At 40.7% G+C, this 22169-nt stretch overlaps 1 protein-coding gene across 5 annotated transcripts; it reads left to right on the top strand.

Annotated features, from left to right (window-relative positions):
• The first annotated feature begins 17 nt into the window (after positions 1-17).
• Positions 18-21941, top strand: GSKIP (GSK3B interacting protein). 5 transcript variants are annotated; one of them, XM_034992454.1, is made up of 3 exons: positions 18-99; positions 16718-16976; positions 20142-21941. In XM_034992454.1, the coding sequence occupies exons 2-3, from the start codon at positions 16719-16721 to the stop codon at positions 20295-20297; spliced, it is 414 nt and encodes a 137-aa protein (XP_034848345.1). In that variant the 5' UTR covers positions 18-99; position 16718; the 3' UTR covers positions 20298-21941. The 5 variants fall into 5 exon arrangements, with proteins under 5 accessions (XP_034848345.1, XP_034848347.1, XP_034848346.1 ...); XM_034992456.1 differs by lacking the exon at positions 18-99 and adding an exon at positions 206-417; XM_034992455.1 differs by lacking the exon at positions 18-99 and adding an exon at positions 10366-10427.
• Positions 21942-22169: the final 228 nt, after the last annotated feature.

Genomic DNA, 22169 nt, shown 5'->3' with positions numbered 1-22169 from the left:
CCCCGAGGGGGCGGGGCGAGGGCGGGAGGCGGGACGGCGCCGCGGGTCGGCCCCAGACGCCTCGGGAGGGAGGAAGAGGAGGACGCGGGGCGCGCGCCGGTGAGTCGCCGCGGGGGAGGCGGCGGGCGGCGGCCGCCGAGAGCGGCTCGAGGGCGGCCCGGGGGTCCTGCGAGCGCGACGCGGCGCGCGGACCGGGCCGTGGGGGCCGACGGCGGAAGGGGCCCGGTGCCCGGATTGACAGGGGTCTGGGGGCGCATCTGGCCTGGGACCCCGACCCCAGAATCGGGCGCTCGGAGCGCCGCCGGCCGCGGGCGGGGGGCTGCAGCGTCTCTCGGTCCTTCCCGCCACCGCGCCCCCGCCCCCCAGTATTGACCGGTGCCCATTGTCAGCAAGTTATTCGTCCCCCGCCTCTTTCAGGTATTGTTTGCAAAGCTTCATCTTCCGTACTGTTTGCCTGGCGGCTTGCAGTTCCCGGAGCGCTTCCTTGGTGCTGGGTGCGCTGCACCGGCCACCGGGCGGCTTGAGTTGTGGAGGCATTTGTGGGCAGACCTGCTCGCTCTGCTCGATGCCGGAGCCTCCGGACCCCGCGGAAACCTGAGCGAAGTACTTGTGCTGCTCTGGGAATCTGCGCCACCGTCTTTCTGCCTTTTAGGGGGCAGCTCCTGCAGAGGCCGAGCTGCCCTTTAACTTGGTCACCCCGGAAAGGCCTGCGTGCCGGCGTTCGGTACCCGGGCGGCCAGATGCCCAAGGTTAAAGTCCAGACTAGCCGAGCTTGAGTAGGGGACGAACCTAAGCAGAGCACCGGTACAGAGGGTTTAATTAGGGATAGCGAATTAGGAGAGCGGGCTTCAGGAGATTTTATAGGTACGTGGGTAACTTGCACCAAGACAGCCCGGAAATGTTGACAGATGCCGGTTCCCCTTTGCACAGCCGCCTTTGCATTTGAGAACCAGTGTGCTCTCTGGTATGTGTAGTTGCTTAGATTGTTGGTACCCCTCATTCTCTGTAGATTTGTGCCAAGCATTCTCAGTAACTTCAGTTCCCTTACTCTTCGTTCATTCAAAGATCATTTGTTAAGGGGGCCCATTAAATGAAGGTCTCCACAGTTGGTGATGTGGAATAGGTAGAAGAGAATTCAGGGAGTTTATGTTCTACGGTGAAAGGGCCATTCCTCTATTCAGTAAATATTTGTTGCCTGCTATGTGCCCGGGACTGTTCTCCGTGCTGGGGATAGAGCAATGAGCAGATTAAGTCCCTGGCCTCATGGAGCTTACATTTTTTGAAGGGAAGGGAAACGGGCAATAATTAAATATACGGTAGGCCATGTGCTGGTAAGTGCCGTAGAAAAAAAGTAAAGTGATATAAAGAGAATGGAGAGGGAAGAGATTTGCCACTTTTATACAGAGGGGTAAGAGAAGGCCTCTCTTGCTTAATAAGGTGATGTTTTAGCAGAGTCTTGGAGAACCCTGGGGAGCAAGACATGTTATTTTCCGTGGCAAAGGAACAGCAAGTGCAAGGCCCTATGGCAAGGGCATGCTTGGTGAGTTCAAGGAACATCAGCGGGTGTGAAGTAAAGAGGAGGAAAAGCTGGGGGCTTGGGTGGGGACAGGCCCTCTAGGGCCCTGTAAGGACTTTGGCCTTTAACTCTGGGTAGGTGAATGGGTTTGAGGAAGAGGAGTGACATAATGTGGCCTGAGTTTATACAGCATCATGCTAGCTGCGTTGTGGAAGTGGGAGGACCAAAGGAGAAAAGGCCAGAGCAGTTAGAGATTATTGCAGGAATCCAGGCAGCCCCAGGCAGGAACTTGGACTAGAGTAGTTGTGGTCAAGGTAGTAAGAAGCAGGAGATTCTGGATGTATTTTGAAGATGATAAGTAAGACATGTTTATGAATACTAATTACATTTGCCATAAAAGGAGTATAAACAAAGTGATGAAAAGGTGAAATCTCATCTGGCAGGGAATTAGAATAGGCTTTGTAAGGTTTGAACTGGACTTTTGACAAATGGATACAATTGACTTCTTTCAAGTACAAATGTTAAGTGATTTCCTTTGAAATAGAGAATTGCATTCAGGCTGTCCATGGAATGCCTGAAATTTCAAATACCAGGAGAAGAAAATAAAAATTAGAAGATTTTATAATAACAGACATGCTCCCTTCGAGTGTTACCAGGTGTTGCCTTGTATGTTTTATGCTTTCTAGGAGGATGTCAGCATAAATGTTAAGGCTTAGGACCTAGCATTATTATACCTTTAGCTCAAATAGGGTATGAACTCATCCTGAATCACAGCGCTATTTTGTGTTTTATCAAAGACAGAGTACTATCACAAAATGTTAACCCCTAGTGTTAATTAAATGAGGAAGGTGAAGAAAAATTCTCAACCAAACAAACACTCAACTTTCTAAGAATTCTGTAAAAGGCTTTGAAGTGACAGGTTAGAAGTTACATACCAGAGCTACGTACGTCCTTCAAAGAAATCCATGTTAATGTGTGAAACAAAAGAAAAATGGATGACATGCTTTGACCTTTTGAGATTTGCACTTGAGGTAACAGGAATATGATGATAGGCACGGTTCTGGAAGCTGTACGTATGTTGCCTGGTTCTGGAAGCTGTACAAGACGGCAGCAGCCACAGCACTTTACATGATGTAAAAGGCACCAAACTCAGAATTAAAATGGCTTGAGTTTCAGGGTCCGCTCTTCTTTAACGATCTTTTTAATATACAATAATAAACAGATAATATTTCTTGAGCTTAGCACCATGCTAAGCACTTTCCATATGTACTTGTGGTAATTCCATCAAGCGATGCTTGTGGTTAGCTTCGTTTTAGAGAGGAGGAATGTGTGACCAGAGAGATTCAAAGATCTTGCCCCAAGTCCCAGAGTAGGTAGCAGAGCTGAGATGCTTGCCATGTTCGAGACCCTTTAACCACCGCACCTCCTGGCTGGCCACTTCCTCATGTTGAGAACATTTTCCAGACTGTGATACATGAGAAAAATAAAAAGTCACCCTGATTAAGATAGTGCATTCTAGCCCTCTGCTGACGGTTGGGATGTCACCTGTAAAAGTCAGTCTCAAAGTGAAAATTGGAAATCTGTATACTGCTCTTGAAATCATTCTGCTTCTACTCTTTTTTTTTTTTTTTTTTTTTATGTATTTGAGAGAGAGAGCACGAGTTGGGGGGTGGGCAGAGGGAGAGGGAGAAGCAACTCCCCAAGCAGGGAGCCTGACGCAGGGCTCCAACCCAGGACCCTGAGATGGTGACCTTAACCAGACACTTAACCAGCTGAGCCACCCAGGCACCCCTGCTTCTGTTCTTTTGTCATGCTGTATATATATAACTTGTCATCAAGGACAAAGCTCCAGTCTTTTTTCAGCTCTTTGATGCTATAAATTTGTGATGAAACAACAAAGTATTAAATCAAGTAGAGAATAAAGAACTTAGTGATAAATACCTTGATATTCAGTTCATCAGTCCTCCAGAACACTAACATAGCACAAAAATTATACCCACAGATGAAGTAAGAGCTGGTTCCTAGGGGCTCCTGGGTGGCTCACTCGGTTAAGCATCTGCCTTCGGCCCAAGTCATGATCCCAGGGTCCTGGGATTGAGCCCTGCGTGGAGCTCCCTGCTCAGCGGAGAGTCTGCTTCTCCCTCTCCCTCTGCTGCTCCCCCTGCTTGTGCTTGCTCTCTCTCGCTCTCGTGTCAAATAAATAAATAAGATCTTTAAAAAAAAAAAAAAAAAAAAGCTGGTTCCTAAATAATGATGTATGATACTATAAGGAATCATTTTGGAAACTTTCTACGAGGTGATGCAGTCTACCAGAATAACTAAGAGCACCCGTAAGAGTGCTTCCATTTTTTGAAGGTGCTGGCAATGGAATATTGCTCAGAACCTGGTAGGAAGCCAATTTAGAGTCGAAATGGAAAGCAGAGAGGTTTTCTATTTTATATCTCTTTAGATATTGATTTGTCTTATTTTTGCTTATAATGTACTTTATATTAAGTATAGTACCCAATCCTCTGTGTAACCTAGAGGATTACATGGAAACAAAAAACTAATGCCTGGAGGGTTTTTTAAAGCATTCCATTTTTGAGTCTTTTCTTAGAATCTCATTTATAATTTCTGGTTTGAAGGAAAGGTTGTTTACAGGGGTGTAGTATTACTGCTTATTTACAGTTTACAAGGCTTCTCAAATTGACACCATCTGTATGCTTCTTCACTGTTAGCTCCCTCCATAATTGATTTGTTATTACTCAGTCATATATATGTGTCTCTGTCATTGTTGGAAGTAGGGTACAGAGTAATTTTATGAATCAGTGTATAAATGGAAAAAATATACCATTTTTTTTGAATTACAAATACTGTATGTTTGTAATATATGATGATTCCAATTTTAAGTTTTAAAATTTTGGTGGCGCCTGGGTGGCTCAGTCGGTTAACGTCCGCCTCATTCTCTCTTGTTCTCTCTCTCTCAAATAAATAAAATCTTTTTAAAAATTTTTTTAAAAAATAAAATTTTTAATTTCAAAACACATCTTAGAGCTATTGAAAACAGATTATATGTTATGTTAACAGAAAATAAAGATTAAACTAGCTTTAGCTTTGGCTAATTTCTAAATGTTGCTAATTATAATTAATCAACTTGATTCACCTTTACTTTCAAAACTCTTGTTTGAAATGCAGATAAATTCAAACCTCTCATTCCACTTGAAACTGAAGCTACCAGTTACTTTAACTATCTCAATAGCTTGTCTTCTTTTTTTTTTAATGTTTTGTGGGGTTTTTTTAAAGATTTTATTCATTTATTTGAGAGAGAATGAGATAGAGAGAGCATGAGGGGGGGAGCGTCAGAGGGAGAAGCAGACTCCCTGCTGAGCAGGGAGCCCGATGTGGGACTCGATCCCGGGACTCCAGGATCATGACCTGAGCCGAAGGCAGTCGCTTAACCAACTGAGCCACCCAGGCGCCCATCAATAGCTTGTCTTCTTTAAGAAGAATGTTTCTGCTTCTATTTCTTGTACTTTCCAGTATATCACATTTTCAAAAGACTCTTGTCTTACTGCAAACATAATACATTTTCTTTTGCCATAGAAAAATTAGAAGATAAAAAATTAAAAGGTAGGGAATAAAGAACTTAGTAATCAATATCTTGATAACGAGTTTTATGAATCTTCCAAAAACACCACAGCCTCTAAATCATACCAACAGATGGAGTAAGAGCTATCGATAATTACCTTAACTTTTTTCAAAAAACATACACTAACTGAAGTGGGAAGAAGTGTAGACTTAGGTATAATTCAGTATGAACCTGCTCCCCTTCTAGCTTCCACCTCTGCTCATTAACTTCATACCCCCAGACCCAATGCCTGTAATCTTAAGCTTTTTGAGTTAATTTCTTATGGAAGAGCAGTACTTCTTTTACTTTTCACTCAAATGTTTTTATCAGAGGCAAAGGAAACCCTAGGGGTGTGGAGGCATAACCTGAAGAGGGCATGGCCTAACACCTCCATTTGCTCTAAAGTTTTAGGCAGTTTTGCATCCTACTTCATAATATTGTTATACCAGTGATGTGTATTTGGGGGGAATGTCTACAGTGTTTATCCTAGGCTTTGTATGCCCCTTGTCACAGGGCCAAGTATCACAGCTTGAGAAGCAGAGAGTTCAGATTTTTTCTTTGGTTTATTCATTGAGAAAATATTCAGTGAAGGGACGCCAGGCTGGCTCAATCGGTAGAGCATGTGACTCTTGATCTCAGGGTGGTGAGTTCAACCCCATGTTGGGTATAGATTATAAATAAATAAACTAAAAAATATATATATTCAGTGAACACCTGCCTTATGTGTGACCCTGTGCTGGTAATGTATCAGAGGCCCTGATCTGCAATGAAGTATGAAAACTTACAGCAGTACTAATGCAAAGGAGGAAGGGTATAGTGATTAGCTCTTTCTTGAGATCAGATACAGAATCCTGAAATAAATGTGTCTGAATTTTGAAGAACTTAAAAGTCTGAAAGTACAGCTGAACTTTGAACAGTGCAGGCACCAATTCCCCTGCAGTTGAAAATCCAAGTATAACTTTTTTTTTCAAGTATACCTCTTGACTCCCCAAACTCTTTTAACTAATAGCCTACTGTTGATCGGAAGCCTTACCACTTATATGAACAGCCAGTTAACACATACTTTGTATGTTTCATGCATTATACACTATATTCTTAACAATAAAATAAAGAAGATGTTATTAAGAAAAGTATATGGAAGAGGGTGCCAGAGTGGCTTAGTTGGTTAAGCCTCCGACTCTTGGTTTCGGCTCAGGTCATGATCTCAATGTTGGGGGATTGGGCCCTATGTGGGGCTCCCTGCTCAAGGTAGAGTCTGCATAAGATGCTCTCCCTCTGCCTCTCCCCCCCACCCCGTGTGCGCTCTAAAATAAATAAATCTTTTTAAAAAATCGTAAGAGAAAATACATTTACCGTACAATATTTTATTTATCGAAAAAATTCTGCATATAAGTGGAACCATGCAGTTCAAACCCATGTTGTTCAAGGGTCACCTGTAATGTCAAAGTACAATTTTTTTTTTTAAGTTAGAAACATGGGGGGGGGCGCCTGGGTGGCTCAGTTGTTAAGCGTCTGCCTAGGGCCCTGGGATCGAGCCCCACATCAGGCTCCCTGCTCAGCAGGAAGCCTGCTTCTCCCTCTCCCACTCCCCCTGCTTGTGTTCCCTCTCTCGCTGTCTCTCTCCTATCTGTCAAATAAATAAAATCTTAAAAAAAAATAAATTAGAAACACTGGTCTTATACAAACATAGTAAGCATGTGTCAAAAATGTATTTAACTCTATGGAATGAATAAGTCATGAGAGTAAAAGGCACACCTAAGGAATACAGTTAATGATCATTGTGATAACAATGTAACAGGACAGAGGGTAGCTATACTTGTGGTGAACACAGCATAATATACAAACTTGTTGAATCACTAAGTTGTACACCTGAAACTAATTTAACATTGTGTGTAAACTATACTCAAATTTTTTAAAAATGTACTTAACCCATTAATGGAGGAACTGGCAAGGTGGTAAAGTTGATCCAAAGTAATATGGGAGAGGAGTACCTTGGCTGGCTTGGTCAGTGGAATGTGCAACTCTTGATCTCAGGGTCGTGCATTGGAGCCCCATGTTGGGTGTAGAGATTCCTTAAAAATAAAATCTTAAAAAATATATATATGGGAGAGCCCAAAATCATTGAAAGAAAAACTGATGAAATAAGATTGCAAAGTTAGCTCAAAACTGGTTACTGGGATGTGCACTTCCGGCAAAGACAGAGGGACGGGGCCCAGATTTACTCTTCCATCTGAAACAGTAAGAAAGTGGGCAAAAATATATGGGGGAGTAAAGGCTTTTCAGACTGGGCATCGGACAATGAAGGACACTGATCCCTGAGAGGCAAGATACAAATGAGGTGAGCCCATTGCCCTAGCTTATTGCCTGGAGATCTCCAGGCAGGGCAGTGGGAGAAGAAACCTAGGTAGAGCCCAGTAGTCCCGCTGAGTTGAATATATAGAGCTAGGAGTTCAGGAAGGCCAAGTCAGCTAGGACAGAGTACTAGAAACTAGCTTCACAGAAAGCAAGAGCTATGGAAATATACAGAGGATCCTCCAGCCTGCAACTGAATACTAATCAACACATAGGCGTGAGGAAACTACCCAAAAAAATTAGAGGAATTTTCAAAGCTCAAACAGGACCAGGGATGTTCCTGTTCCTATCACTGAAAATGGAAAACCCTCATAATCCACAGGACATCAGAATATTCAGAATGGTTTTTTACTCCAGAGTGGGTCAAAATTAACCAGAAACTAAATGTTGCTTTCATACTGCCTTAAGTCTAAAAGCAAGACCCAAAAGGATCAAGCTGCTTCCAGATAACTATATCCCAGAAGAATGTTAAATAATACTTATAGGAGTATTAAAATAGCCAGGACTGTAAAAGGTAAAAAACACATTGTCTGGCATCCAGTCAAAAATTATCAGGCAACGAACCATGAGAGACGATGGACTCTGAACAACAAACTGAGGGTTCTAGAGGGGAGGGGGGTGGGAGGATGGGTTAGCCTGGTGGTGGGTGTTGAGGAGGGCACATTCTGCATGGAGCACTGGGTGTTATGCACAAACAATGAATCATGGAACACTTCATCTAGAACTAATGATGTAATGTATGGGGATTAACATAAGAATAAAAAAAAATTATCAGGCATACAAAGCAGCAGTATACATCCCACAGTAAGAAAAATCTATAAATTGAAATTAACCCAGAAATAACCATGAAATTAGTAGAGGACATTAAAGCACCAGGTCATATATTTAAAAAGCTTGAGAAAAGACTGAGCAAATTAAGTAGTAGAGATGTGGAAAATATGTTTTTTAAAGACTCAGGTAGAAGAGATAACACACTGCAGAACAAAAGATTAGTGAATTTGAAGACGTACCAGTAGAAGAGGAGACTAAAAGTGTGTGTGGGGGGGGAAGAGTAGGACAACTTCACCTAGAGTAATATTCATGAAATTTGAGTCCCCAAACAGAGGAGGGACAGATCAATGTTTGAAGAAATAATGGCCAAAAATTTTCCAAATTTGTTAAAAACTGTATAAACCCACACATGCAAGAGACTCCATGAACCCCAAGCAAAAGAAACCAGGAAAACTACACCCAGAGGAACAAAGACAACAATGACATCAGATTTCTCGTGGGAAATAATGTAAGCAAAATAATAGTAGAGGGACATCTTTAAAATCTTGAAGGGGGTGGAGGACTGTCAACCCAGGATTCTATACCCAGCAAAAATATCTTTCAAAACTGAAGGTGAAAGGAAGACTTGTTTATATATACACAAGCTGAAAGAATTCATTAACAGCAGACCTGCACTGCAGGAAATGTTAAGGAAAATCTATCAGGCAGAGGAATATGAAACAGATCATGGATGCAAATAAAAATAAACACAAAGGAATGCAGAGCACCAGAAATAGTAATTATGTGGTTAAATATAAAATACTTTTTTAAAAATACTTTTCAAAAGATTTTATTTGTCAGAGCGAGCACAAGCAGGAGGTGCGGCAGGCAGAGGGAGAGGCAGGCTCCCCGCTGAGCAAGGAACCCGATGCAGGATTCGATCCCAGGACCCTGGGATCATGACCTGAGCCGAAGGCAGACACTTAACCAACTGAGCCACCAGGCATCCCAAAATATTTATTACCTAAATCGCTGAAAAATTGTTTAAAATAAGTAATATGTATTATGAAGTTTCTAACATGTAGAAGTAAAATATGACAAAAATAGCACAAAGGCTGTATAGTACACTCTTGTAAGTTTCTTATGCTCCATGCTATACATGAAGTGGTATAATATCACTTCAAGGTTGAAGGTAGACTGTGGTAAAGATGTATGATATAAACTAAAGTAACCAATAAAAACATGCAACAGAGTTCATAAGCCACCAAAGGGCATAAATTAGAACACTAAAAGTGGTCAGTCCAAAAGTAGGCAGAAAAATAAGGAAAAGGAGGAGAATACAGATGGCATGAATAGAAAACAGCAAAATAGTAACCACATCAATAATTATAGTAGTCATGTTAAATATAAATGGTCTAAGCACTACAGTTAAAAGGTAAAGATTGCCAGATTGGATAAAAAAGCAGGACCAAACTATATGCTACCTAAAAGAAACCCACTTTAAATATAAAGACTGTTGCTATTACCATTTACAAAGAGCTTGAAAGAGGCTATTTTATCCGAATCGAGTTCTCCTGTCTGGGTAGCACACTTCAGATTGGGCCACCTGTACCATTCCTCTCCTAACATTGTCCTTGCATTAGACTAGTTAGGCTGGTCTCCTTAGAATCGCTGCCACACCCCATGCAGACTCTTGTTTACGCTTCGTTGCCTATGAAGAATTCTTCACAACTCTCAAGTCCTTTCTGCTTTATCCAAAACTTCACCTGTGCTCATTCAAGACCAGTTTTGTTTTGTTTTGTTTTGTTTTGTTTTTAAAGATTTTATTTATTTATTTGACAGAGAGAGGCACAGCAAGAGAGGGAACACAAGCAAGGGGAGTGGGAGAGGGAGAAGCAGGCTTCCCGCTGGGCAGGGAGCCCGATGTGGGGCTCGATCCCAGGACCCTGGGATCATGACCCGAGCCGAAGGCAGACGCTTAACGACTGAGCCACCCAGGCGCCCCAAGACCAGTTTTGACTGACCTGTTCCATGAGTCAAAGTCAGGCCCCATCATAACCGACAATTATGTCATAGATCACAGAATGTCAGAGGTCTCAAGAACAGTAAAGAATTTCTTGTCTATTCCCCTTATTTTATAGGTGAGAAAACCATGAGTCCAGTGAGGTTACATGGCCAGCCCAGGTTCATACAAGTTTAGTGGTAAGTTTGTAGTAGGGCCAAAACACGTCATTGCTTTCTTTAATTATCTGCCACTCACAATTAAGTACACTTCTTAGGTTGTAATTATGATGCATGTGCATAGCGTTAATATTTATGTACATATTTCTTGTGCTTGCCTTATTTCCCAAGTTAAGCTATAATACCAGTAGACACCTTTTTTTTTTTAAGATTTATTTATTTTAGAGAGAGAGTGCAAACAAAAGGGAGAGGGGGAGAGAGAGCATCTCAAGCAGACTCCCCATGAGTGCAGAACCCAACACAGGGCTCAATCCCAGGACCCCGAGGTCATGACCTGAGCCGAAATCAAGAGTCAGACATTCAGGGTGCCTGGGTGGCTCAGTTGGTTAAGTGACTGCCTTCGGCTCAGGTCATGATCCTGGAGTCCCGGGATCGAGTCCCGCATCGGGCTCCCTGCTCGGCAGGGGGTCTGCTTCTCCCTCTGCCCTCTTCCCTCTTGTGCTCATTCTCTCTCTCAAATAAATAAATAAAATCTTTAAAAAAAAAAAAAAGAGTCAGACATTCAACCAAATGAGCCGCCGAGGTGCCCCACCAGTGGACACCTTTAATTAGTATTCTGATGCTTAGAGAAATGCTGGATATATAGGTACACAGTAGGTTATATTTGATAATTATGATATATGATAATAAGCTTAGAGTCTAAATTGACAAGATCACAAAGCAAGAAGTAATTCATTACTTTTTACCATTTGAAACAAGACGGTTAATTCCCCTCCATAGAGTAGCTAAGATTCAAAATATTTTTTCTGGGGGTGCCTGGGTAGCTCAGTCGGTCGGGCATCTGCCTTCAGCTCAAGTCATGATCTGAGGGTCCTGGGATCGGGCCCCACATCAGGCTCCCTGCTCAGCGGGAAGTCTGCTTCTCCCTCTCCCTTTGCCCCTCCCCACCTCTCTCTCTCTCTCTTTCTCTTTCTCTCTCTCTCTCTCCCCCCCTTCCCTCTCCCTGTCTCAAATAAAATCTTTTAAAAAATACATTTTTCTAACATGTATTTCCAGATCTTGCTACTCATATGTAAAATAATTTAGTATCTTTTTATCTACTGATTGTTTTTCAACTGTAATATAAAGTCAGTTCCTTATCATGTTATCCACAAGTATTCACAAAGGTCTGTACCCATGCTGTCTGATGCAGGAGCCATTAGCTATTTAAGCTTAGGTGAATGGGGGCACCTGGGTGGCTCAGTCGTTAAGCGTCTGCCTTCAGCTCAGGTCATGATCCCAGGGTCCTGGGATCGAGCCCTGCATCGGGCTCCCTGCTCAGGGGGAAGCCTGCTTCTCCCTCTCCCACTCCCCCTGCTTGTGTTCCCTCTCTTGCTGTGTCTCTCTCTAAATAAATAAATAAAATCTTTAAAAAATGAATGAATGAATGAATGAATAAACTTAGATGAAAGAAAATTAAATGGAATTTGAAATTCAGTAACTCAGTCACTCTAACCGGGAGCTGGTAGCTACTGTCTTGGGCAACACTGATAACGAATGTTTCCGTCATTGCACAAAGTTCTGTTGGTCTAGAATGTGTTATATAATGATAAATTGTTTTACCTGCAGAAAGGGAAACCAAGGATTTTTACCAGATTCATACTGATGAGAGAGCCATTCCGGTAACCAGACAGCAGCCCTAATGTGTCAAGAGTAATTCTAGGAGTGTCCCTACCCCGGAATGGGCACACATTTCCTCATCCTCTATGGTCCAGGCCTCTGCAGTCAGGTACACAAGATAATCCATTGAGAAGTAAGAGAAAATAAGTTTATCGTTCATGTTTTATCTTCTGTTTAAATTCATATTTATGTATTGTAGTAGAATGTGTATGTAAATAAATATACATAACATGAGGTATCTGCTCAAGGTATTTTTAGTTACTGGGATGCATCATCAGAAATGTAGAAGCCATTTCTTCAGTGTCCCGTTGATAAAGCCGCCCTGTTGCTGTGTGGTCTACTGCCGGAGCTCCAGCACCCTCACCACCAGCTGCTTCGTGTTTGACGATGCCTTTGTGGCTCTGTGTCCAGTCTCCTCAAGAGGGGATCTAATTGGATAGGCCAGTCACCACCCAGAATCAAGTAGCTGGACAGAGCTCTTAATTCAGGATGATTTATAGACCCCTTGCCAGCCTGGAGATGGTACCTTTAAATGAAACACCATCGCCAGTACATTTTACTGTGATGATGGTCCTGGAGTTACAGAATACAAAGCATGAAACTGTGGTTAAGGAATCTTTCCAAAGAAGGCACTAAGCTTGGCAAGTACTCTGGGCCTTCTTTTAAGAAAACCATGTAAACTACCTGGTAGTGTACATTCTCCGTCCAGTGTGTTTGTTAAAAATAAATTACAGCTTCCAGAAAGGAAGGTCAGAAAGTGAAGTCTCTTTGACTGCCTTCATACTTTCCTGCTAATATGGTGCAGACACTGTGGTAGAAAGAATAATGGCCCCCAAAGATGTCTATGTTTTAATCCCCAGAAACTGAATGTGTTACCTTATATGATAAAAGGAACTTTGCAGGTTGAATTAATTTGGGGACCTTGGACGGGACGTATCCTGGATTGTCCAGGTAGCCCCAATGTAAACACAAGAGTCCTTATAAAGGGGGTGCCCATGTCAAAAGTCAGAAAAAGAAGGTGTTACCACAGAACCAGAGAGTGTAGTGATGTGCTCTGAAGGTGGAGGAAGGGACCATGAGCCAAGGAATACAGTCAGCTTTTAGAAGCTAAAACAGGCAAGGAAACAGATTCTCCTCTGAAGGCTCCAGAAGTAATGCATCCCTGCTGCTACCTGGATTCTAGATTTTTTACCTCCAGAATTATAAGAAAATAAATTTATGTTGTTTTAAGCCACAGGGTTTGTGGTGATTTATTACAGCAGCAATAAGAAACTAATAGAGACACGTATTGATAATCACTTTCGACAGAGCTTTTATGAAGCACTTTCGGCATGACAGGCACAAAAATACCAGAGTTCCATTTTTTAAATCTCTTTACTTTCATAAAGCTCTTGAAGAGCTAGATCAATCACTACTTTTCATTTTGGGTTGGCTTCTAAATCAATTAGGATGCTTTCAGTTGCCAGTAAAAGAATGGGAATTTGTTGGATTCAATAACTGGAAAATGTGAAGGTCAGGCAGCTATCAGGACTCTGGCTCCATTTCCCTGTGAATCTCTTGGCTCTGTTCTTTCCCACTGTCAGCGTCATCCTTGGGCTAGTTTTCCCATCTCAGGGTGGCTACCAGGAACACCTGGGGGGGGGGGGTGCTCAAAGTGCTCTGGATTGGAGTGACTGGGAAGAATTCCTGTGTCGAGGAGGACAGTCTTTAGCCGGGACTGGAGTCAATCTCACGTTGTTTCATTACTTTATTCAGTAAGGGAAGGGGGCGTTATGACTCCCCTAAGAAAATCTGGGTGCTATTAGGAAAGGGAAAGGGTATTGATAATAATCAAGAGCCTGTTATAATAGATAAAAGATAAATGATAATATCTTGAAGTAATACTAGTGTAAAATGTTAATAACTGGTATAGTGCTTCAATACTAAATTGTATCGTTTCATGTCTATGTATCCTCACCAAAAGTTCTGAATGTCTTTTTTTATGCATCATAAAGACTTTTTTTTAATTTTTTTTTTTTTTTGAGAGAGAGAGAGAGCGAGCACAGCATGGGTGGCCAGGGGGCACAGAGGGAGAGAGAGAATCCCAAGTAGCCTCCATGCCCAGCACAGAGCCTGACACAGGGCTCGATCTCACGACCCTGAGATCATGACCTGAGCCAAAATCAAGAGTCAAATGCTCAACCGACTGCACCACCCAGGTGCCCCAAGACATTTTAGAAAAAATCTTCTAAAAGTTTGCAGTTAGGAATGTTATGTCTTTTTTGCCCATTGGTGCTAATTATTACATAGCAATAGCTTGATGACATACTTTCCTGACCTGTGAGGGTTTCTTCCATTCTGGTGTTGGATTCTTCGTCTTTCTCCATCATTAAAGTCCTAATTGCAGTGAATTAGACTCTTGCTTTAAAAGCTTGTCAACAAGCTTTCTCATATAAACATCTTTTTATGTAGTGATTATTATTTCTGACATCTATAACTGAGGTCCTTGATCACTTAAGCAAAACAAAGATGTTCGGTATTCATGATGTTAAGAGACTTACAGTGGACCGTTCCATTTCAAAATCTTCAAAACTGACTCTGTAAAAAAAAAAAATCAAAATGGGCTCTTTTCTTATACATAAAACCAAGTATAATGTTAAGGAGCATAATGATTATTTTTAGGTTAGGTAGAAATTTTTAGAAAAACAAATATTTTCATTTTCATATTATATGTCAATATTAGATTCCAGTTATCTGACAAATTGCTCCAGCAATAGATAAATTTATAATCAACTTGCTAGTAATGAGTGACTAAGTCTGTAAAGTACCATGGAAGACAAGGTAAAGGAGCCTTAAAACATATCATTAGTTGGAATAGGATTGGAGGAATATATTATTAGTACATTTGCTATGCAATTTTTTGAAATGACTTGACAAAGTTTATCATAAACTGCCTTTAGCAAATAGCTTGCCTTTAATGATGGCAAATGATGGGCAGCTACAAGAACTCTAACTCCTTAAGATTTTTGTGAATAATTTTAGAGGAGTAGAATTCTCTAAACTTAAAAAATATGCAGAAAAATCTCCCAGAGATTTTGATTCACTTTCTCTGAGGTGGGGTCAGTGGCCAAGGTAAAAACCACTAACATAGAGGACTTTTAATATTACAAATAGGGCACAAGTCAGTAACTGTAGAAAAAGAGATGGGATTTTTAAGATAATAGAGAAATTATATTAAATGCTTATGCCAAGTTGAAGAATGCTGCTACATTCAGGACAGTGGATGCTTAATCCAGTTCAGAGAAATGAAATTTTTTTTTTTTTTGAGAAATGAAATCTTAACTTACTTTTAAAGCCTGCAGCTAAAAAGAAAGCATATTTTCTTCTTTAAAAGCCTACATTGCAGTGCAATTTGACATTCACTAACTTTTCTCATTCATACATTTTGAATTTTAACAATACTCACTGCTACCCCAGTCACAGAGAGAAGCTAGAACTCCATAGCAACCTGGCAGTAATGTTGGATTGAGTTAGCCTGAGAAATAATGTTTTTCAAATTATAATATTTGGATCAGTTCAGAGAAGTGGTAAAAACATGAGTCAGTCATTCAATAAATGGTGTTGGGACAGTAAGCCATCCATTTCAAAATTAAAGCTACATAAAATAAATTCCAGGTGGGTCAGAAAGTTATCTGTACATATAGACAATGAGAACTCAGAAGACAAGAGGTTTTTAAAATGTAATCAGGGAGTGGGGAAGGCCTTCGTAAGCAAAACCCCAAATCCAGAAGTCATAAAAGAAGCCATTGAGAAGTCATGTACTGTAGTAGGTAAAGATTTGAATTCTGATTTAATGGTCTGAGTTCATTTCCGTTTGTTTTTTACAGCTATATGATCTTGGAACTAAGAATACCCTATAAATATCAAAAAGATGTTTAATCAAAGAAATATATATTCAAACAGTGAGGCATCATTCTTTGCCTCTCAAATTGGCAAATATTAACAAGGATTGTAAAGAGGGTAATGAAAAAGTGTAGTCCCTCATATTCTATTCATGGAGGTTAAATCAGTACAGCCTTTTTGTGAAGGTGAGTCAGCAATATCTGTTGAAAGTTAAAATGAGCGTACACTTTGACTCAGCAATTCCAATTTTAAATATCTACATATTACATATTAAAAAGAAGTATGGGGGCGCCTGGGTGGCTCAATCAGTTAAGCATCTGCCTTCGGCTCAGGTCATGATCCCAGGGTCCTGGGATTGAGCCCCGCGTCAGGCTCGCTGCTCAGTGGGGAGTCTGCTTGTCCCTCTCCCTCTGCCTCTCTCCCCTGCTTGTGCTCTCTCTCTCTCTCTGTCAAATAAATAAATAAAATCTTTTAAAAAATGAAGTATGTACTAAGATTTTTCCTGAGGCATTGTTGGAAATAGCTGAAAACTAATATTCTAAATTAATGTCATTGTGGGAATTAACCTTTGGGGGAGGAGTGGAAAACGGATCTTTTTTTGAAAACCTATACACTTCTGTAACTGTAAAACTGAAAATGGTTTTAGACAATATTTTCCATAAAAGTTGCGAGCCACTTAATGTTTTCTATTAAGGCATAGCTCCCTTTAATCAAACAGTAATATTCAGAATGTCTCTCTATAAACATGTGTGATATCTACTCCTTTGCAGAATGGAAACAGACTGTAATCCCATGGAGCTGAGCAGTATGTCAGGGTTTGAAGAAGATGCAGAGCTTAATGGTTTTGAAGAAGCTGATACGAAAGACATGAAGCTAGAAGCCGAAGCAGTTGTAAATGACGTTCTCTTTGCTGTTAACAACATGTTTGTCTCAAAAAACCTGCGCTGTGCCGACGATGTGGCCTATATCAATGTGGAGACGAGAGAAAGGAACAGATACTGCCTGGAGCTCACTGAAGCAGGGCTAAGGGTCAGTCGCTTTTCTTATTAGGGGGAAAAAAAAATGTTGCTATCTCTACCACTTGAGGGGGCGGGGGACAGGAAGGGTGTTAACTGAGAACGCAACACCTTGCAGCTCCAAAATTTTTTTTTTTTAAGATTTATTTATTTGTTTTTAGAGAAAGAGAGAGCAGGGGCGAGGGGCAGAGGGAGAGAGAATCTCAAGCAGACTCCACGCTGAGCGTGGAGCCTGACTCGGGGCTCGATCTCATGACCCTGAGATCACAACCTGAGCCAAAACCAAGAGGCGGACACTCAACTGACTGCACCACCCAGGCGCCCCAGGAGTTTTGTAAGGAAAACTTTTTTCCCTAGGAATTCTTACTAATTCTAAAGTCTTTTGGTTAACATGGGGAAATTGGATTTTTTTTTGAAAAAGAAAAAACTTTTGATTTGCAGTGTTACTTTGCTTTGACCCTCACCCCCCAAATTAGTTTATTTCTTGTCTATGGCTAAATATGTCTGCCGTAATTAGGCATTCTTTGCACTGGGTGAGTTTTGCAATCAGTGTGTTGAGAGGATCTTTTCCCACCTCTTATAAAATGTCTCTTCTAAAACAGCACACCTGACTGCACCGTTCTCTAGCTGTTGGATCAGAGCTAAGTCACAGCAGAATACTCTGCCTCCAAATTTGCAAGAGTGTCTCGTCCTACGTGTGAGCTTTTCTAGGCAGAGTCACCTCTCTGCACCCTTTGAACCAGAATCCTCACTTTGGAATAGCAGAAAGCCCTACCCAAGAGCAGCTTATCATTTAAAACAGCAAAACTCAGTGGCGCGCCTGGCTGGCTCAGTCAGTGGAGCGTGCGGCTCTTAATCTTGGGGTTGTAGGTTTGAGCCCCATCTTGGGTGCAGTGATTACTTGAAAATAAAATCTTTAAAAAATAATAAATAAGACAACAAAACTCACTGTTAGGAAAATTTTTTACCTGAACAAAGGAATAGATATTAGAAATTCCGAAATTTAGTTTTGACTTTAATACTTATCAGTCTTGGTCAAAGATCTCTGCCTTTTCTGTTTCTATACCTAAGAATAGTCCCGCAAAGTAGCACAGTATCATAAGGTACGGGGCAAGGCCTAAGCAAGTAAGAATGTCATACAATACTAAACAAGTACATAGACATCTTTTTATTTCACTAGATTCAGTTTGCTTAGAAGTATATGAACCGTGTGTCCTGTGTATTCGTTGACAGTCAGTCACCTGCACTGAAGTAAATTGCAAGGGTAGCCTCTTTACTACTTCTGGTTCCCTCATAACTGCCAAGTCGGTAGCTCCTTAGCTTTGGGAGTAGTACCTGGATTAACTAATCTTTGTGCTCTCCTTCCTAAATCCCTAAATTTACGCTAAAAGCGTGTAGCGTGTAGAAGTGGATCTTAAAATAGAAATAGGCAAATCAAAAGTAGAGATAAATGACCCTGCATAAATTAATTCAGTCTTGCATTGATTAATTCTGAGATGACTGTGGGAAGGTAGGAAGGGTTCTGATGTTCTTCTGTCAGAAGCCTAACATGGGAATTTGAGTGATCTTGGGTTAAGTCATTCAACCTCTCTTAGTCCCTTCTTCTTTATCTATAGCCTAGAGATTAGGAAAAAAGAAGAAAAGAAAACTAAAAAGGATTTGGGGAATGCTTATATGAATAGTTTGCAGAAAGATCTCGATCCCTTAAAAACCTGGCACGTGGGTATCCAGTATTTGTTTGTTTTTGCAGTCTTACTCAGTTAACTTTTATTGAGCAACTATCCTGGGTCAGGAATTGGAAATCAAACCATGAGTAAGGTGTGATCCCTGTCCACTAGGAAGACTACAGACTAGCAGGGAAAGGAGGGGCAAATAGAATTGGAAGGCACGGAGAAAGTGCAGTGACACAGCATGGTTCTGAAGAGGTGTGACTCATCGTCCTGACACGTCTGCCTCTGCGTGTCATGTACGACAAACAACAACACCACTTCTTTTTTTTTTTTTTTTTAAGATTTTATTTATTTTTTAGAGAGCGAGCGAGAGAGAAACAGCATGAGAGGGGAGAGGGTCAGAGGGAGAAGCAGGCTCCCCGCTGAGCCGGGAGCCCGATGTGGGACTCGATCCCAGGACCCTGGGGTCATGATCTGAGCCGAAGGCAGACGCTTAACCATCTGAGCCACCCAGGCGCCCACAACAACACCACTTCTAACATAAACTTGCATCTTCTTGGATAGGTGACTTGCATAGATGTCATTAAAAATTAGAGTTTATATAGGGAATTCACAAGCTTTAGTCAAATCAACGAAAACTAAGTTGATTTTGCCCTAACACTGTGCAGGTGAACCAGGATAGATCTTGTTGGGGACAAAAGCTTTCACTGTGTTTAAAGAAAACACACACACACATACACAGAATAACATTCCCTTTTATGTCACAGAATTGAGCATTTGTTTCCCTGTCAGATAAGTAATGTGTTAGTAATGTTAAATTAGTAATGTAACTAATTGTAAAGCAGGATTGAAACTATAAACAATTTTTAGAACTCTTTATAAAAGAGTTCAAATAATGATAAAAATACGGACTGATAATATATTATCTCTTCTGGTGCCTTGTTATGATTGATCCTCAGTCGGTGTGGGATTAAAGAGAAGCATGTTTCAGTCTATGAAAATGAAATACTAGTTCTTTGTAGCTTTTTACATTCCTTCTGACATTCCTTTTTAGTCAGGAGTAGGTAAACTGAACCTTTTACATTTTCAGGAAAAAGATGATAAAGAGGGCATTTTGTTGGTGGTGTTGCTGTATATTTCCAGTTGCTTAGAAATGTGCATATTCGGGGCGCCTGGGTGGCTCAGTCGTTAAGCGTCTGCCTTCGGCTCAGGTCATGATCCCAGGGTCCTGGGATCAAGCCCCACATCGGGCTCCCTGCTCCAGGGGAAGCCTGCTTCTCCCTCTCCCACTCCCCCTGCTTGTGTTCCCTCTCTCGCTGTGTCTCTCTCTGTCAAATAAATAAATAAAATCTTTAAAAAAAAAAAAAAGAAAGAAAAGAAATGTGCATATTCTAACTATTGATTGAGAAATTGTGTCATTAAAGAATGGCCCCAGTAAACACGTGGTTTTTGCTTTCTGTACCAAGTTAAATCTAGTTATTTGATTCACTGTTGCATTTCTCTTGTAGGTGGTAGGTTATGCTTTTGACCAAGTGGATGATCACTTACACACTCCCTATCATGAAACCGTCTACTCGTTGCTGGATACCCTCAGCCCTGCCTACCGGGAAGCATTTGGAAACGCACTCCTTCAAAGACTGGAAGCTTTGAAGAGGGATGGATAGTCATGCTTTTTCCTTCTAGAGGGGGCTGCTGGTACAAAATGTTGACATAAAGCTTGAAATACTTGCATATGGTCATAGTAGAAAATGCATCTTTGGTTTTTATGTCCATTTCTTGCTTCAAGTTTAGGCTTCTGACTCAAAACATTACTGATTAATGAATTGTCTTTCTTAGTTTCAGATTCATGAAGGGAATTGAGGCCATTGCTTGACACCATCATTGAGACATTCAGATTTGTTCATATAGTATCTCTGCATTTCAAAACCTAATCAGTATTTCATTCTGTTATTACAGGACTTTGATGCTGCCGGCCCTCCCTCTTACATAGGAAATTCTAGATTTGCACAGTAATATACAGGAATTAAAATGACCTAACTTCATACTTGGATTCAGCTTGCTAAATCAGGGGTTTACTACTAGCTTGGACTGACTTTGTAGTAATTATTTTGCTACTAGCCTTATTGGAAACAAATTATCACCTAGTTTCCCCTGCACAAATTTTGAAATTCACTGCTTCACTTAATCTATTTATATTACTAATATGGACTGACAAAGATGAATTAATTATATATATATATCACTTAGCTAGTATTAAATGGAAAACAGGTACTGAAATAATAGTTCTGTATTCCTTGTTTGCAACAGCCAGCCAACTAAGAGGACAAACCGTTAGCAAATGAATGTAATAATTACTTGTTTCCAAGATATTTAAGCACATAAGCAAATATAGGAACAGGCTCCATTTTTCTTAACAAAAAAGCATCTTCAGTGTGTGTGTGTGTGTGTGTGTGTGTGTGTGTGTGTGACTTAAAAGGAAGAAGATTCTGATTTCCTAGAAAACAATATTTTGGCCTGCGTTGATTCTTATTATGAATGTTTGTTTACATAATGTACAGTATATATTCAGAAAGTATTTTTGCTTCAATGTTTCCTTTCTATAAAGTAGTGCTTTGGTATTCCCATAGCGCCCCTCCTTCCCCAACAAATGCACAGTGTTCTGGCTCGATGCGAAATCTACAATGCAATGTGCGTACATTGTATGGGTTTGAAACCAAAGGATGAATGAAGCATTCAGAGACTTAATATTTGAAAAAAGGAGGCTCTGTTTTTATATTTTATTACAGGTACTAATATTTATAAAAATGAATTGTACCATGCTGCTACATGTTTTCAAGTACATATTGAATACTGAGGATTGGGGAGTTGATTTTTTAGAAGTAACCTAAAGCAGCTATAGAAATGTTGAAGTAAAACTCTGCATCGGGACACACCTTTGTAATTTGTCATTTGCAGACTTTTTTTAAATCATTATTAAATAATAGGTACTTTTAGGCTCTGAAGATCATGTAGACCACATTGAGGTTCGGTTGGGTCAGTATTCATCGTTGGAGTTCATCGGGATGCTTTAACTATGTTCAGTAAATGCATGTCCATTCGCAGCTTTATTTTCAGATGCTATTTGGGCAGTAAAGTCTAACAGCAGGTCGGATATTCTCACGCTTAATCTCAGGCTAAATAAATGTAAAGGATATTTGTAAAGTTTGAATAGAATTCTGTTTACTCATTTCGAGTTAAGTATGAAGAAAAGTGATTGTATGTTCAAAAATTGACATTGTTCACTTTGTGATAAATGACTGGTTCCAGGAGCTTCCGTGTCCATTTTTTAATTCTGTGCGGTTACATTTTGCTGTGAAGTGATTTGCTCTTTCTACCATTATGAAAGAAGAACAGAGAGAGAAGACATTAATAAAACTATACAGATACTAAAACTTCCATTTCATCCAGCTTGTTTAAAGAATCTAATCAGATAAAGTAAGCCTTGATTTCACTTCCAAACGAAAAAGGGAAAAAAAGGAAAAGCCTCTAAATAAGTA

This window comes from Mirounga leonina, unplaced genomic scaffold (assembly GCF_011800145.1).
Source record: "Mirounga leonina isolate KUSES-001 unplaced genomic scaffold, KU_Mleo_1.0 Mir_82, whole genome shotgun sequence".
NCBI lineage: Eukaryota > Metazoa > Chordata > Mammalia > Carnivora > Phocidae > Mirounga > Mirounga leonina.
The sequence above is the reverse complement of the archived record's forward strand: the minus strand, read 5'-3'. Positions and strand labels throughout refer to the sequence as shown.